Source organism: Narcine bancroftii, chromosome 13, assembly GCF_036971445.1.
Source record: "Narcine bancroftii isolate sNarBan1 chromosome 13, sNarBan1.hap1, whole genome shotgun sequence".
NCBI classification, from domain to species: Eukaryota; Metazoa; Chordata; class Chondrichthyes; order Torpediniformes; family Narcinidae; genus Narcine; species Narcine bancroftii.
Window position 1 is genome coordinate 23,398,387 of NC_091481.1, and position 18,081 is coordinate 23,416,467.

General features: G+C 39.0%; 1 protein-coding gene across 2 annotated transcripts in view; it reads right to left on the reverse strand.

Annotated features, from left to right (window-relative positions):
• Window positions 1-18,081, reverse strand: part of dus4l (dihydrouridine synthase 4-like (S. cerevisiae)) — a 51,068-nt gene that overhangs the window by 18,586 nt on the left and 14,401 nt on the right. Inside the window, exons 6-8 of one of the 2 annotated variants that reach the window (XM_069909177.1) lie at window positions 16,831-16,840; window positions 12,531-12,626; window positions 2,444-2,544 (exon numbers count right to left, since the gene is read on the reverse strand). In XM_069909177.1, the coding sequence (XP_069765278.1) occupies window positions 2,444-2,544; window positions 12,531-12,626; window positions 16,831-16,840 (207 nt within the window). Of the gene's footprint in view, window positions 1-2,443; window positions 2,545-12,530; window positions 12,638-16,119; window positions 16,231-16,830; window positions 16,841-18,081 lie in introns of those variants that run through there. The other variant, XM_069909176.1, reaches the window with a different exon arrangement.

Here is an 18,081-nt window from a genome sequence, read left to right on the forward strand (position 1 = left end):
CTTTTTGAGGTAGTGTTTCATGTAAATGTCTTCAATGGATGGTTAGTCGGTATCTGTGATCGACTTGGGTTAGTTTTGCCATTCTCAGCAGTCTTCTGTATTCTTGGGCATTTAAGTTACCAAACTAGACCGTGATGCAACCAGTCAGTATACTTTCCACAGTACACTTGTAAAAATTTGATGAGGTATTCAACAACATGCCAATTCTCCTCAGACTTTGCTGAAAGTAGAGATATGGGTGTGCTTTCTTCATAGTTGCTCCAATGTGCTGGCTCTAGGAGCTTGAAAGACTAACCCACTTCATCACCTTTCAGCCAATGAAGACTGTTGCAGGATCTTGCTGCATCCCCTTCCTGAAGCCCACAATAGCTCCTTGGTCTTGTTGTTGATGAGAGCAAAATTGTTGTTCTGGCATCACACAACCAGATTCTTGATCTTCATCCTTAATTCTGACTCATCATTTCCTGTTATTCGGCAAACACAATGGTGTTACAGGATGGGACTGCTTAAGTCAAAGACTATAATGAGTCAGTTTAATGAAATGCAATCTTTCAATATGATATTTTTACACTATATCACAAAATGATAGGTGCCGTCATGATGTTGATTATTTTGTTAATGAGATTACCAAAATTCTTACATGTTAATTAGAGCCAAATCAAGATAATCAATATAAATTCCTTCATCAGAAAAAAAACCCTAGAAGATGAAAGGCTTTAAAAAAATGTAGCACAATACACAAATGTGAAGAAATGGAGATTCAGCATCCATGGAAAAAAGATGCTGTGTGTCCTGCCGAGTTTCTCCAGCACACTTGTGTACTGCATTCAGAAACCAGTGACTGTAGACTTTCTTGTTTAACATCATAACACCAATGTTGGCATAACAATACAATGAAAATATGTGTTTCTCTCCATAGTTTGGGCGAAACAGCAATTTCAGTATCAACTTTAGGATCAGGATATCGATTTCAATCCGTATAATAAGGAGCCTACTTCTTAATTGTGCTGCTGTGACTTGGTGCTTTATTTGACTTTAAAGATCAACATTATTCAAAAGGTAAGTTCCGTCTTCTCACTTTCTCCTCTGCAGCAGATGTCAACTCTTGCTGGAGTTAATGGAGCAGATTTTGTATTCAGTACGCATGTTAGGATTTCATCCTAATCAAATAGAACAATTGTATTCTACTTTTATTTAATATCAAGCAAGGATGACATGTCATAACCGGGAGTGAAAACCTAATTGACAATGCTACTATTGAATGTAAATAAAGAAGTCATGAGGACTTTCCATATATACACAGCTAAGTTCAATACAGTACTAAGAAACAGTTTAATCACAGAGCCAAAAATTTATTTGATAATTCATTAACCTAAACAATAATGCAAAGCCATGCCAAAAACAATCCCAAGAATTTAATTTTCAAACTTTATCTATTGTAAGGAGTTGTTAATCTCCTCTCTACAACTGGACTATTTTGGAGGTGACTTTTCACATTTCTTTTGCATTGTCTGGCAGAATATGAGAAAAAAAATGATCAACTCAGAAGTGACCTGCTATATATTACTGAATTCTTTGCTTTATTGTGCAATCTCAATATCCATGCTCAAAAGTTTCAAAGCAGATTGCTTTGATTTTTCGTGTGAGAAGCACGGCCACACATCTGGCAAGGGTTCCTGAGCTGATTCAAGTCTTATCTGCAGATATACTTCTAGTTTTGCATGTCTAAATGTTTATACACACTGACAGCACTAGAATTAGATAATAACATAAGTACAAGTTTTAAATAGAAATAAGAAAATAGACTTTAAACGAGTGATTCCCAAAGTGGCCGCTGGAAATATCCAAGGGGGCAGTGAGGGAAAAGGGGGTGTTCTGAACCTTCAGTCTTCTTGTTATTCAGTCTGCTGCAAAGTTTAATGAAGAAGCCAGTCTTGGGGCAGCAGTAGTGAGCAAAATAAATGGTGACAAGGCGTTCTCTTGAGAGCTGGTATCAGTGGCTGCCATGTTGTACCGACATTGCTCAGCGTTGCCACCCACTCTGCTCCGCGCCGCCACTACACCCTCCCCCCCTGCTCAGCACTACCAATATCCCCCCCCACCTTGCTCTGTGCCAATAACCCCCCCCCCACAAGCCCCCCCACCCCATTCAGCACCTCCGCCAGCCCCCCACCCCAGCACTGTTGTATGGGGGGGGGGGGAGAGCCTCAGGATGTGGCCTGGAGGCCAAGGGAGCGGCAGCCCAAAAAGTTAAAAAACCAAACTGAACAAATTTTAGAGTTCTGGTCCAGAACAAAAATAATAAGGGTGCTTAGAGTACAAAAAAAGGGAATAATAATCAATGAAATTAAGGGAAAACAACCAACTAAAATTTGCTTATTCAGCACAGATGTGCACTTTTTGGAACAACATTCAAACTATCCATGAAAAAAACCTCACTTACCAAAGAACAGGATGACCAAGACTACAATAATTGTGAGGAAGGCTCTACTCCAAAAAGAAGAAAGTTTCTCCCAGATACGGAAAGTAAAAACTTTCAACCACCTAAAACACAAACAATAAAGCTGTAGTACAAAAGAATAATATCAAACCATATTAAATTGCTGTTTTGAATTGACAAAACAAGGAAGAGGCCATTCTCCACAAAGGAACATCTTGGCATATCAACACATGCTGCGATGTCCTTCTTCCTTAATTCCTCTTTATGGTATCTATATCATTACAGAGACCATTTCATGCAGTAGCAAGTTGAATATTCCAATTATTTTCAGTTGATAACTGCTTCAGCAAGATAGCGCAGGTACCAAATGGCCTTTGTCATACTTCAAGTTATGTGGCTCTGTGCTGAAAGACTAATTAAGTTTTTGTGAAAGTTAGGCACTCCAAGGGTTAAAACACATAAAATAGTTGTGTGAGAAAGTGTACCAGCAGGAATTCCAGACTAACTCACATATAATCAGAGATAACATTTATTGAAAAATCAGAGATTGGGCCTTGATAGGGCCTTTGCAATTCTAACAGATGCTGGGAATGTAGAATCTGAAGAGAGAAGATGGATTCAAGCTGCGACAGGTGCTGGAATTATAGGTATTTGCAGAAACCAATGATTGCTAGTTTTTTCGTAGAGAGGAGTGCTAATTATTATTGGGCAAAAGCATTTCTTGAAATTAAGGTGAAATGGGACATCTTGATCTGACTTTTAGTTAATTTGTGTTTTCAAAGTACCAGAATTAGAATTTATTATCACGAACACATCACAAAATTTGATGTTTTGCAGCAATGATACGGAGCAAATATTGCGATAAATAATACATAAAAATAAATAAACTAATGCAAAAGAAGAGAAAGCGTAGTGTCTGTGGTTCATTGTCCATTCAGAAATTTGATGGCAGAGGGGAAGAGCTACTTTTGTGCCACTGGATGTTTATCTTCAGACTCTTGTATCTCCCTCCAGATGGTAGCAGGGTAAAGAGGGCATGGTCTGGGTGGTGAGGGTCCTTGAGGATAGAGGCTTGCTTTCTTAAGAAACTCCCTCTTGTAGATGTCCTCAATGGAATGAAGACTGATGCCACTGGCCAATGCCATGATTGGTGACTTAAAGTATTTGATAACATATAATATCCCTATTGGAGAAAAGTGTGCATAACGGTGAGAATCTGTGTGGAATTCACAAGAACGGTGTGGTGACGGGGACCATTCTATGCTCCTTGTGCATAATAAATAAAGTGTTTGGAAATGTGTCAGAGCCTGCTTGTTTGGGCACTTCCTTATCTTTCCCTGCCCTGCAGCGAAGCAAAGCTTATTATGATAAACACTGCAGAGTTGAAATACAAATTTTAAGATTATGGTGAACTATTTAATGAATTATTTGGGCAAAAAAGTATAAAAAATACACACAATATACTGTATTTGCTAAACTTGAATGAATCTATTTATCTAGAAATATACCAAGCCGCTGCAGAAGTGCAATGTTTAACGCTGAACCATGAAAGTTTTAAGAAGTCCATTTCTCTGCAACCAGTCAGGATGCTCTCAATAGAACTCCTAAAGAAGGCTGACATTAATGGTTGCCTGCTTCAGTTTTCTCAGGAGGTACAATCGCTGTTGTGCCTTCCTTTTTTTTTTCGTTTTAAATTTTTTTTATTTTTCACACCATAAATCACATTAGCCATGATACACACTTTTTCTTTTTCACACATATACAGTGACTTTTTCTCCCCCCCCTCCCTCCTCCCAAGCCCCCCCCTCCCTCCTCCCAAGCCACCCCCTCCCATCCATTTTAGGTATACAATCTAGGTTACATTAAACCAGTCAGACAATGTTGTCATTCAACAAAAATAAACCGGAAATTCTACTGAGTCCATTCTTTTCTTTCCTTCTCCTTCCATCAACTTAGGTAATGATTGTCCCCGGTAGGTTTTCGCTATTGTATTTAATGTAAGGCTCCCATATTTGTTCGAATATTTCAATATTATTTCTTAAACTATATGTAATTTTTTCTAATGGAATACATTTATTCATTTCTATATACCATTGTTGTATTTTCAGATTATTTTCCAATTTCCAGGTTGACATAATACATTTTTTTGCTACGGCTAGAGCTATCTTAACAAATCTTTTTTGTGCATCCTCCAAATCAATTCCAAATTCTTTGTTTTTTATGTTACTTAGGAGAAAGATCTCTGGATTCTTTGGTATATTGTTTTCTGTTATTTTATTTAATATCTGATTGAGATCTTCCCAAAATTTTTCTACTTTCTCACATGTCCAGATTGCATGAATTGTTGTTCCCATTTCTTTTTTACATCGAAAACATCTATCAGATACTGTTGGGTCCCATTTATTTAACTTTTGAGGTGTAATGTATAGTCTGTGTAACCAGTTATATTGTATCATACGTAGCCTCGTATTTATTGTATTTCTCATCATTCCAGAACATAATTTCTCCCATGTTTCCTTTTTTATCTTTATATTTAAATCTTGTTCCCATTTTTGTTTAGTTTTACCATTTGTTTCCTCATTCTCCTTTTCTTGCAGTTTAATATACATATTTGTTATAAATCTTTTGATTATCATTACTTCCCTCTGGCAAACTCAAACTGCTTCCTAATTTATCCTTCAAGTAGGATCTCAATTGGTAATATGCCAGCGCTGTATCTCCAGTTATATTGTACTTATCTCTCATTTGTTCAAAGGATAAGAATCTACTTCCTGAAAAACAATTTTCTATTCTTTTAATCCCTTTTTTTCCCCATTCTCTAAAGGAAAGGTTATCTATTGTAAAAGGGAGTAACTTATTTTGCGTCAATATTAGTTTTGGTAATTGATAATTTGTTTTATTTCTTTCTACATGAATCTTCTTCCAAATATTGAGGAGATGATGTAATACTGGAGAAGTTCTATGTTGTACCAATTTTTCATCCCATTTATATAATATGTGTTCAGGTAACTTTTCCCCTATTTTATCTAATTCTAATCTCGTCCAGTCTGGTTTTTCCCTTGTTTGATAAAAATCTGATAGGTATCTTAATTGTGCGGCTCTATAATAATTTTTAAAGTTTGGCAATTGTAAGCCTCCTTGTTTATACCATTCTGTTAATTTATCTAGTGCTATCCTCGGTTTCCCCCCCTCTCCATAAAAATTTCCTTATTATTTTCTTTAACTCTTTGAAGAATTTTTCTGTCAGTTGTATTGGCAATGCCTGAAATAAGTATAATATCCTTGGAAAAATGTTCATTTTAATGCAGTTTATCCTTCCTATTAGTGTTAGTGGTAAATCTTTCCAATGCTCTAAATCGTCCTGTAATTTTTTCATTAGTGGATAATAATTGAGTTTATATAATTGGCCGAGATTTTTGTTTATTTGTACATCTAGGTATCTTATTGCCTGCATTTGCCATCTAAATGGAGATTCCTTCTTAAATTTTGAGAAATCCGCATTATTCATAGGCATTGCTTCACTTTTATTTACGTTTATCTTGTAACCCGACACTTCTCCATATTCCTTCAATTTCTTATATAATTCTTTTATTGATAGTTCTGGTTCTGTTAAGTACACTATAACATCATCCGCAAATAGACTGATTTTATATTCCTTGTCTTTTATTTTTATTCCTTTTATATTATTATCTATTCTTATCAATTCTGCTAGTGGTTCTATAGCTAACGCAAACAATAAAGGTGATAGTGGGCATCCCTGCCGCGTTGACCTGCTTAAGTTAAATTGCTTTGATACATGTCCATTTACTGTCACTTTCGCTAACGGTCCCTTATATAATGCTTTAATCCAATTAATATACTTCTCCAGTAAACTGAATTTTTGCAATACTTTGAACAAATAATTCCATTCTACTCTGTCGAAGGCCTTCTCTGCGTCTAAAGCAACTGCTACTGCAGGTGCTTTATTTCCTTCTACTGCATGAATTAAGTTAATAAATTTACAAATATTGTCTGTTGTGCGTCTTTTTTTGATAAATCCAGTTTGGTCTAAATTTACCATTTTCGGTACCTGCTCTGCTAATCTGTTTGCTAATAGTTTAGCTATTATCTTATAATCTGTGTTTAGTAAAGATATTGGTCTATATGACGCTGGTGAGAGTGGATCTTTCCCTTGTTTTAGTATTACTGTAATTATTGCTGTTTTACATGAATCTGGTAAGCTTTGTGTTTCATCAATCTGGTTGATTACATCCAGGAGGGGCGGAATTAATAAGTCTTTAAATGTTTTGTAGAATTCTATTGGAAATCCATCCTCTCCTGGTGTCTTATTATTTGGTAATTTTTTTATTATCTCTTGTATTTCTACTGTTCCAAATGGTTCTGTTAATTTATTTTGTTCCTCTATTTGTAGTTTTGGTAGTTCAATTTTAGTCAAAAATTCATCTATTTTCCCTTCTTTCCCTTCGTTTTCAGTTCGGTATAATTGTTCATAGAATTCTCTAAAGTTTTCCTTAATTTCTTTTGGATTATATGTAATTTGTTTGTCTTTTTTCCTTGATGCCAATACCATTTTCTTAGCTTGTTCTGTCTTAAGCTGCCATGCTAGGATTTTGTGCGTTTTTTCACCCAGTTCATAATATTTCTGTTTTGTCTTCATTATATTCTTCTCTACCTTATATGTTTGTAATGTTTCATATTTTATTTTTTTGTTCGCCAATTCTCTTCTTTTAGTTGTATCTTCCTTCATTGCTAATTTTTTTTCTATATTTATTATTTCCCTTTCCAACTGCTCTGTTTCCTGATTATAGTCCTTCTTCATCTTGGTTACATAACTTATTATTTGCCCTCTAATGAATGCTTTCATTGCATCCCATAGTATAAACTTATCTTCCACTGATTCTGTATTTATTTCAAAATACATTTTTAATTGTTTTTCAATAAATTCTCTAAAATCCTGCCTTTTAAGTAGCATGGGGTTTAATCTCCCATCTATACATTCTTGGAGGGATGTCCTCTAGCTTTACTGTCAATATTAAGGGTGAATGGTCTGATAGCATTCTCGCTTTATATTCTGTTTTTCTTACTCTATCTTGCATACTAGCTGATAACAAAAATAGGTCTATTCTTGAGTATGTTTTATGTCTAGCCGAGTAATATGAATATTCCTTTTCTTTTGGGTTTTGTTTCCTCCATATATCCAAAAGTTGCATTTCTTGCATTGATTTAATTATAAATTTGGTTACTTTGTTCTTTCTGTTAATTTTTTTCCCTGTTTTATCCATATTTGAATCCAAATTCAGGTTGAAATCCCCTCCTATTAGTATGTTCCCTTGCGTATTAGCTACCTTCAAAAAGATATCTTGCATAAACTTTTAATCTTCTTCGTTAGGTGAATATACATTGAGTAGATTCCAAAACTCCGAATATATCTGACATTTTATCATTACATATCTCCCTGCTGGATCTATTATTTCCTCTTCTATTTTAAATGGCACATTTTTACTAATTAATATAGCCACTCCTCTTGCTTTTGAATTATACGATGCTGCTGTTACATGTCCTACCCAATCTCTCTTTAATTTCTTGTGTTTCTTGGACAAATGCTATATCAATTTTTTTCTTTTTTCAGTAAATTTAGCAGTTTCTTCCTTTTAATTTGGTTATGTATTCCATTAATATTTAAAGTCATATAGTTCAACGTAGCCATTTTATACTTTGTTTATCTTCCCTTTCCGTTTTTCCATCATTACCTTTCCTCCTTTTCCATTTCTGATTTCTTATTTTAAACCCTTTATAAGACAACATTCCTAAAACATCAAACATTTTCCTTATTCTCCTATTTATAACTTCTTTAGCCCCAATCTCCCTTTCCCCTCCTGAGTTGTCCTTTATCCCTTGTCGGACAACCACATCTCCCCTCTCCATTTGGGTTTGCGAATTCACTCGCAAGCGTCAACTGCTGTTGTGCCTTCCTGACAAGTGAGGAGATGTTGTATGCCCGCGATAGGTCACTGGTTAAGTGAACTCCAAGGAACCTGGTGTTCTCCACTACAGAGTTGTTCATGTGTAGTGGATGGTGGTTGATCTTGGTCCTTCTGAAGTCCACAATCATCTGCTTCGTCTTGTCCACATTGAGACTCAGGATGTTACTCTTACACCATATCACAAATTTTCCACCTCTTCTCTGTCATGCTCCACATCATTGTTTCTGATGAGGCCAACTTCTGTGGTGTCATCTGCAAACTTGATGACACTGTTGGACTTGGATCTGTCAATGCAGTCGTGGGTCAGTAACTGGAGCAGGCTGAGCACACTGCCTTGAGCTGCGCCAGAGCTCAAAGTGACGGTGCTCGATGTCCTGCCACTGACCTGGACAAACTGTGGTGTTTTTGTCAGGAAGTCAATAATCCAGTTACAAAGAGGGGTAAGCCCAAGCAAGGATGGCATCTCAACCAGCCTCTGGGGAATAAGAGTAATAAATGCCAACCTGAAGTCGATGAATAGCAGCCTGGTGTATGAGGAGTCGTTCTCCATACGGGTCAGGTTGCAGTGAACGGATAAGGCTGTAGCAACATCAGTGGAATGGCTTTTTTTCTGTTGTCAAATTGAAATTGGTCCATGGGAGGTGTGCTTTAAAGTGTTCCATCACCAGACACTTACAGCATTTCATAATGGTAGAGGCCAGTGCCACAGGGCTGTAGTCTCTGAGGCCTGTTACTATTGCCCTCTTGGGTACTTGGATGATGGTGGCAGTCTTGAAACCTGCAGGAATGATGGACTGCTGCAGCGAGATGTTGAAGTTGAAGCTTTGAGGCAATTTCAGATATTAAGAAATAGTAAATATGATTAAAATCTTGCACATGCAAGCAGCAGGAGCTTACACAGTATATTGCATGAACTGTGCAGGGAGCTTGAAAGACTGTAGAGTTGATGAGATGAGCATGGCAGATCAAGGATAAAATAGAAAATATGGAGAATTTTAAAATCTATCTACACTTGGAACTAATGTAACTGAGCTATCAAAGGGACCTCAGGTGAATAGGATTATATGTTTGAAATACTTTTGGATAAGCTTTTAAAGGGTTGCCAAAAGACCACTGAAAGGCTTAAGCAACAGAAGCAAATGCTACAAGTAAGTAAGCAGTGTTCATGAGAATCTCATCTCAACATCAAGTTGAATAGTTAGATTTGAAATGGTGTAGTTTAGCCTCAGGCATCCGCCAGAGAGGATGGTACCAATTGTTTGAGAATAATGTTTGAGGAGATTTTTTCAAATCATTAGCTGGAGGATATTTCTGTTTTGAAGGAGTTAAACAAGATGGTGTCCTGGAGACTAATGCAATTAGCACAGTGTTAGGTCTGCTTTGTTCATGAATGAGTGAGACAAACACCAGGCTGAGTCGAAATCAGGGTTCTTTGTTCTTTATTACCGGATTGTAACACTTGCGACCAACCAAGTTAGTCGGAGAATGCATTCTGCCGTTATCAGCAAAATGGTGATTTTTTATACCCTTGGATACATGCTTAGAACATCATCATATCATTACTTGTCCAATGACTAAAACTGTTGCTATCCTTTCCCTGCTAGCTTCCTGCCTCTCAATCCATCAATGTCTCTCTTAAACTGTTGCTATCCTTTCCCTGCTAGCTTCCTGCCTCTCAATCCATCAATGTCTCTCTTATCTTGTAAGTACAAGGATGCATTCTGTTACTCCTTAGTACTGGGTGACTCCTTCTCCGGTCCCATCTCATGATGTTTTACCTAACAAGAGTACAAGGACACCTCCCCTTCTTGTTACTGCCCTGTACAGGGTAACTCCCTACACATTCCCATCTCATGATGTTTTACCTTACAATAGTCACAGCCATGAATCATCTTGACTCTGTATTTCACCAACTGTAACTTACTCACTAACAAGTCTGATCTCATCAGGTATTTTTATGCCGGGCCTCTGCCTCGAGGCTGGCTCCATCTGCGGAGAAAAATTTGAACTTGCCTTTTTATGGCTGTTTCTGTGCTGCTTTTATGAAGAGTGGAGCCTTGCAGCATCCTCCGGAGTTTACGGAGGTGGGGCGAGTGGTGCCATAGTGCCATCCGTCGCTGTGAGGTCTAACAAACGCGCCGAGCAATGGTCACCTTCGTTACCCATAATCCCCCAAGCAGCTGGAACTGTTCTGGGAAATGCAGAGTGGTTCCAGCTGCATAGGGGATTTTGGGTAACGAAGACAGCCATTAATCATTCTTCCAGCTCTTCTGCCCCCCATTGATCCTCCAGCTCATCGCTCTCCTCTTGCACTCCCCGGCTCTGCTCCTCCATCTCCACTCCTTAGCATCTGCCTTCCTTCTTCCTATCAACAAATTCGTTGATGATTCCAAGGTGGTGGGTTGTATAACAAGAGGTGATGAGTCCGCATTTAGGAGGGAGATTGAAAACTTGGCCAAATGGTGCAGCAACAATAACTTCACACTCAATGCCACCTAAACCAAGTAGCTGATCGTTGACTTCAGGAAGGGAAAACCAGATGTGTATGATCCAGTGATCATTGAGGGATCAGAGGTGGAGAGGGAGGACAAATTTAAGTTCTTGGGAGTCACTATTTCAAAACATTAATGGCGTCACGAAAGAAGCACGTCAGCTACTTCCTCAGGAGTTTGCAGAGATTTAGTATGACTTGGAAACCCTGGCACATTTCTACAAACGAGTGACTGAAAGTGGCTGACTGGCTGAATTATGGCCTGATATCGGGACACCAAAACACCTGAGCGCAAAGATAGTGGACACAGCTAAGGATATAACAGGCAAATCCCCTTCCCACATTGAGAACTTCTACAGGGAACAATGACATCAGAGAGCAGCAGCTGTCATCAAGGATCCACACCTCCCAACACATGCTCTGTTCTCGCTGCTACCATCAGGCAAGAGGTATAGGTGCCATAAGACTCGCACCAACAGGTTCAGGAACAGCTGCTACCCCTCCACTATCAGACCCTTCAACAACAAACTCAATCAGGGACTCGTTTAAGGACTCTTACTTTTGGATTTTATTGTTTGTTTTCTCCTCTCTGTAATGCACAGTTGTTTACATTTATTTGTTTACATGTGTACATTGCCTACAGTTTTTTTTTGCACGACCAATAAATGGTAATTCTGCCTGGCCCACAGGAAAAATAATTTGTTTGTATAGATAAAGATTTGTTCTGCATGACTGTTCTTTGTCTGCACGTGTTTTGTCTGGATGTGTGTTTGCGTATTTTGCACCGAGGACTGGAAGACGCCGTTTTGTCGGGCTGCACTTGTGCGATAGACGACAATAAAGTTGACTTGAATAAGATGCGAATACTAAGCCCAGATTTTACCCTGTAGCTGTAACAGTCTATCTTTACAAAAACATATATTCTATAGAATTATTCTTTATAATTTTTAAAAAATACTGTAATTAATAATTATATAAGAATTTAAGAGTTTCAATCATTACATGATGGTTATAACCCCTCTCCCTCCCACCTATTCTCTCCCTCCTAAGCCTCCCACCTCATATATAATTTAAAAAAAAGGATATGTAGTAATAGAACGAAAAAGAAAAAAATAGCTTCATGGATTGCTTGGATGATTGCTTTCCAACACACAGGACTCCAGCAAGGTTTATATGATCAATTTAGGAAAGAGAATTAACATAAGTCTCAAGAGGCTGGAAAAAACACCACTACTTATTTATACTTAAAATTTGCATATACGGGCTCCAAATTTGCAAAAAACATACCAGGTTTATTCCTCAAATTAATATGTAATTTTCACTAAGGGGATACAGCTTTGAATTTCTGCATTAACCATATAACCATTTACGGAGCGGAAACAGGCCATGTTGGCCTTTCGAGTCCGCACCGGTTCACTGATTTTGTCTATAGAATTATTCTTGAGAATCATTTCAATATTTTGAAAACCAAATAGCATTCATTTTTCTGCATCAAAATCCTATATCCTCCCACATTCCAATGTAATTTGGATGGGCATGCACATTTTTATGGATTCCAAAGCAGAATTCTGAACAACAGAAAAATAAATGGTAAATTAATTAATTTTAAACTTACCTTCGAGGTGAGATGAATGGTAAACACAGAAGCAAAATAAAACCTACTTCTGCGTACAAAAAGGCCACAACTGCAACCCACTGCAGTGTCATCGTTCTTGATAAACCCTAATAAAACAAAGACAATTGTGTTTACAATCTATTTAATTGATCCACAATTCAATTTTCAGCCTGGTTTCAGAATTGTTTCTGTTGTACTGCATACAAAAATGACACACAGGTAGTCTACTTATGATGATTTGACTTACGATTTTTCAAAGTTATGATGGTATGCTGATGCTATATTTTATGATTAAATTTTTTTTTCAGTGTGGAATAAAAGTTATTTGTTTTCTAGCTGTAGGCTGGGGTAAGTGGTCCGAGCACATTTAAGGTAGGCTAGGATATGATGTTCGGTAGGTGTGGTATTCTTTTTCGACACTGATGGGCTTATTGGAACATAACCCCAAAATAAGTACATGTATTCCAAAAAAGAAGCCCATGCCTCTGAGTAGACGTTAGAAGAAGTACTGTATCATTTTGTAGTATAAACCACAAGGACTCAGTATTCAATTCCTTTCAATAACTTCATTATATCCAGGTAAATCAATATGAGAATCACAGCATTTTCCTTTGTTAGGTCCAAATCAGCATATATTTGCAGAATAAACTCAGTTATACACTATTCTGGTGCATCATGTTCCAAAGATGCGCAACAGAATTTACTGCTTACAGGGCTATAGTTTTCTCTTGTTTTGTTAAATACTATCCCCATGTAAAATTAGGTGCCAAGGTTTGATCATTTTCCTGGAACCTTGTGGCTCAAAAAGAAATTTTACTGACTTTGCAAGCAAGGTGGGAAAAAAAATATACTGAAAAACTGCGCTCACCTCACTCATCACCCACCATCTTGAGTTTTTTTTAAAAAAAGAGAAAATAAAGTGTGCTTGACTCAACAGGGTAGTTGATAATAAATAAAGGAATTAAGGCAAATCCTAACATTGTTGGCAATCCTAACTCCAGCCCTCGATTCAAACAAAACATGTTCAACATGGACTTTTCATGTCTCTCAGATCAGTACATCTACCATACCGTCATTGTTTGGATCCTTTAAAAATGATTTCCAAAAAACTCAAAATGGATATTCTTGTGCATGGTCTCCTCTGTTTCTTCTCAAATGGGGGTGGCCTCATCGATTTCCAGTGCTCTGCATCAGTCCTTTGCTTCCCCAGTGTCTGCAACCCTTCCAAGCTGTTGCTGAAGTCAGGCACCGCCATCTTGGGTCCAGATCCGGCAGTCACAAGATTTTAAAATAAATTACCGTAAACAGGCGGTAGTTGGACTGAGCGGTTGAACCCTGCGGCAGAGCACTGGGTCTCCTCTCCTTGCTCTCTGCAGGTCGGCACCAGTGGCAGTGCTGCCAGTGCAACAGCTCCGGTGTCACTGCCACACATTTTTTAAAAGAGGTACAGTCAAGGGAACAATGAGAGCCTGCAGGTTTATTAAAGATGTCTGTAGGTAGTGTGTTTAAAAAAACTCAGCAGGTCTTGCAGGTCCATGGAAAGTAAAGATATATAACCAATGTTTCAGGCCTGAGCACTTCATCAAGGAATGAGCAAAAAGCAGGCAGGTAACTGAATAAAAAGGGTCAGAGAAGGAGAAGCACAAACAAAAGATGATAATTGGACACAGATAGGACAACAGGAAAAGAGAGAATTGATTGGTGAAGGGGTGTGGTTATGTTAATGGAGAGCTGGAAAAAGAAAAACAAAATATCAGTATAGGAAGTAGGGCTAATGAAAGCCAGGGTAGTCGATATTAATGCCTTCTGATCGGAGGATGCCCAGACTGAATACGAAGTGTTATTCTTCCAGTGTGGTCTCAGTCTGGCAGTGTACAAGGCCAATGACAGAGATGGCAGCATGGGAATGGGGCAGGGAATTGAAATTGGTTGCCACGAGGAGATCCACCTAATGTGGCAGACAGAGTGAATGTGCTCAGTGAAGCAGTCTCCTTGTCTGTGTCCAGTCTCTCCAATGTAGACACCACAACATGAACACCAGATGCAGTAAATGACCTCTGTAGTTTCACAAGTGAAATGTTGCTTCACTTGAAAGGACTGTTTGGGGCCCTTAATGGTGAGGAGAGAGGAGGTCTCAGCACTGCATTTTCTGCAGTCAAAGGGGTAAGTGCCAAGGGGGCTATTAGTGAGAAGGGAGGAGTGGACAAAGGAATCATGGATGGAGCGATTCCTGTAGAAGACAAAGGGGGAAGATGCATCTGTGGTGGGATCACTTAGTAGGTGACGTAAATGACAGAGATGGCTAGTGGAGTGGTAGGTAAGGACAAGGGGAATCCTGTCCTAGTTATGTGTCAGGGTGGAAGGATCCAGGGCAGATGTGAAGGTAATGGAGGATATGTGGGTTAGGGTCAAGTTGATGGTAGTAGAGGGGAACCCACATTTTTTGAAGGAGGAGGTAATTTGGATGATCTGGCACAGAAGACCACATCTGGGAGCAGATGTGAAGGAGATGCAGAAATTGAATCCTTACAGGGGGCAGGGTGTGAAGAGGTGTAGTCGAGGTAGCTCTGAGAGATGTCTGTTGAAAATTTGTTTCACGAGATGGAGACAGAAATCAAGAAAGGGGAGTTTTTCCTCAAGATGGGTCAAGTGAATTTGAGGTCAGGGTGAAAGATGGCATCATGGTTGAACGAGGCCGCACCCATGTAGTCTGAATGCATTCCTTACCTGAGACCACACACAAAATGTTAGTTCACTTCATATTCCGTTTGGGCACCCTCTAACTAGATGGAACCCGTCGCATCTTCTTGTTTAAACCCATACATAGCATCTTTGATTTAGAGGAAGTGGCACGAGCTAAAGGAAACGTTATTGAAGACGAGTCCAAGTGGTTAGGCAGAATAGGGTAGTGGTGGAGAGGGACTGTTTAGGGTTCAATTAAGGAAGAAGCAAAGAGCCTTAAGGCTCTGTTATTTAAGGAAGACGTTTTTGTTTCAGTGTTCTGAGCATTAATTTACTGGACTTCCCACCCTTTTGAAAACAAAATTGAAATATTTTCACTTTCTAAGACATTGAAGAAAGCTGCGTTGAAAAATGTTGGGTTGACACAAGATTAAATAACAAATGTTTTCATTCAAAGGAATAACATTATTTGGTGGCCCATTTCTAACCTCAAAGAGTCCAAGAAATGCCCTACCCCAATGAAGAAAATTTCCCCGAGGGCTTTCTGTTTCCCTCCACCAAAATGTCCCCTCATTACACTGAGGGTGGAAATCATTAGAAGCCTCGAAAAGGGTCGCTTTCAATTGCATTTGCCGTCTTCCAGCCCTTATTTAGCAAAATCTATTTTGGGGACAACATGCATGTATGACAGTGGAACTGGAGCCACTGCAAAAGATAAAGGGCACGGAAGTGACCAGGTGCCCCCCCCCAAAAAAAGTTCCATGGCGAGAGGGGGGTGGCAAGGTTTGCCTCGAAGGCAGGGGAATCTCCAGCCCAAACACCCCACCCCCCCCCCCGCCCCATCTCCAGAGGCCCCATCTCCAGAGGCCCCGTGCCAGCCTTGCCCTACAATTTCTCCAAACGGTACCTTTAAACTGGCCTCATCAACCCAGTGGACGAACAAGGCGGCCCACGGGCAAAGAAGAAAATGAGCTTCCGGACCCTTCGCTCACGCGGCCCTGCGTCGGCCGGCAGGGTGCGGATGACGTCAGCACGTCCCGCAGCCCGTGCTGCGCAACCGCGGGGGGGAGGGTGGTCAATGCAATTGCTCTCCGCCGTCCGGGAGCATCGTCAAACAAGAGCCAGAGACACTGCGTGACGCTATTTCTATTTATTTTGTAAGGTGGTCGCACGATGATGTCGCAAAACGAATTTCATCACGTTGGTGACGATAAATTACGATTCTGAGTCCTAACTCAGAGACCATTCAGCCCATCGAGTTGATGTTGGTTCCCAGAACAATCCCATGAATCCACATAGTTATTCGCTCACGTCCATTGAGGTGTTATTAATTGATGAACCAGGACATCTGTGGGAACGTGGGCTAAAATTGGTGCCCTGGTGCAGCTCACACCTAAGGACAAGCTCAAACCCAGGTTCCCCAGTTGTGAGACAGCACAAACCCACTGGGGCAACACTCTGTCATCGAACTTTGGTTGCCAATCAAAGGTTGTTCTGCCATCCACTCATTCTTTGATGAGCACCAGCTCTGTTCAATAAGCAATGCAGCAGGAAGATGTAGATAACCCAAGAGGCAATTAAATAGTTTCATACTCTCCCACACAGTCACTTTCAGAACGACTTTATTCCTTCTATTATGATGGTTCCATCCTCTGAGCAAGCCAGGAATATTTCACAAATTATCTAAAATAGAGGATTAATATAGGATTCTAAATGTGTGAATCGGTGGTTGATGGTTAATGAAGACTCAGTGGGACAAAAATCCTGCTTCTAAGTCATAGATCTCCATGACTGATTAAAATATATACACAATCAATCAAAGCCTTATTACCTTTGAAACTAGAGGGTCCAGGCAAACCTGTAGTTCAAAGAATGAATAGCAATCCTCACAGCTGCACATTTTATTTGCACTTGAAAATTAAAAAAAGGTGGAGTCAAGCAAAATAAACTGCGCGCAAATATTGAATAGGAACAATATAAAAAAAATAAGACAACTTAAATAGGAACCTCATCCTTGGTTCCAAAGCAAAAGAAACAATGAAACTGTGGAGGCAATGATAATGGCCAATCAAAGGGTCTCACCTTCCAAATAAGAGGCCCAAAACAAAATGATGGAATTCATGCAGTTTGTTGTACAAAACAAGAAACAACAATTATCAGATTGGAAAGGTCTTTATATTTTTTGGAATGCTTTCAACAATGATCGTTCACAAAGCCAGAGAGAAAACTGTACCAATGAAAGGTTGAAGACACTCTGCTGTGCCTACTTATTGTACAGATTGAAAGTTACAAAATTAACTTATTGATATCTTTCTAAAAAATGTTCATTGAATCAGAAAATGCAGATAAATGCCAAAAGATAGTGTTTGAGGAACTGAGATATGAATGTAGCTATTTGGGATTAAAGACCAAGAACTCTAAAGACAAAAATCATTATTGATTTTTGATTCATTGAGAGCTCGAGAACACGACTGCATGCAAACAACTTTTAAGACTGCAAATCTGCCTTGCCTGGTATTGCCTTTGCTATTGCTGGAATTATTCAGTCTTTTGATGTGAGAATCAACAAATTGTTTTGAGACTGATGAGGAAGAAAAAGGTTGATTGGCTGGTGCTGACCTGCTGAAGCTACTACATGAAGTTAGATGTGTAATAAACAAAGATATTGTGTGATAAACAGAAACTATGTGATCTCAGTCAATGACTCCAATCAAAATCCTGGAGTCCTTACAAATTCAATTGCGAATGGCAGTGAACGATAAACACCCAATGAGAGGAAAAGGCTCCAAGAGTAGTCCGAGGGACTACTCAACATTCAATGTTATTACCATTACTGAGAACCACCAGCCAACATCCTGAGGTTCAATAT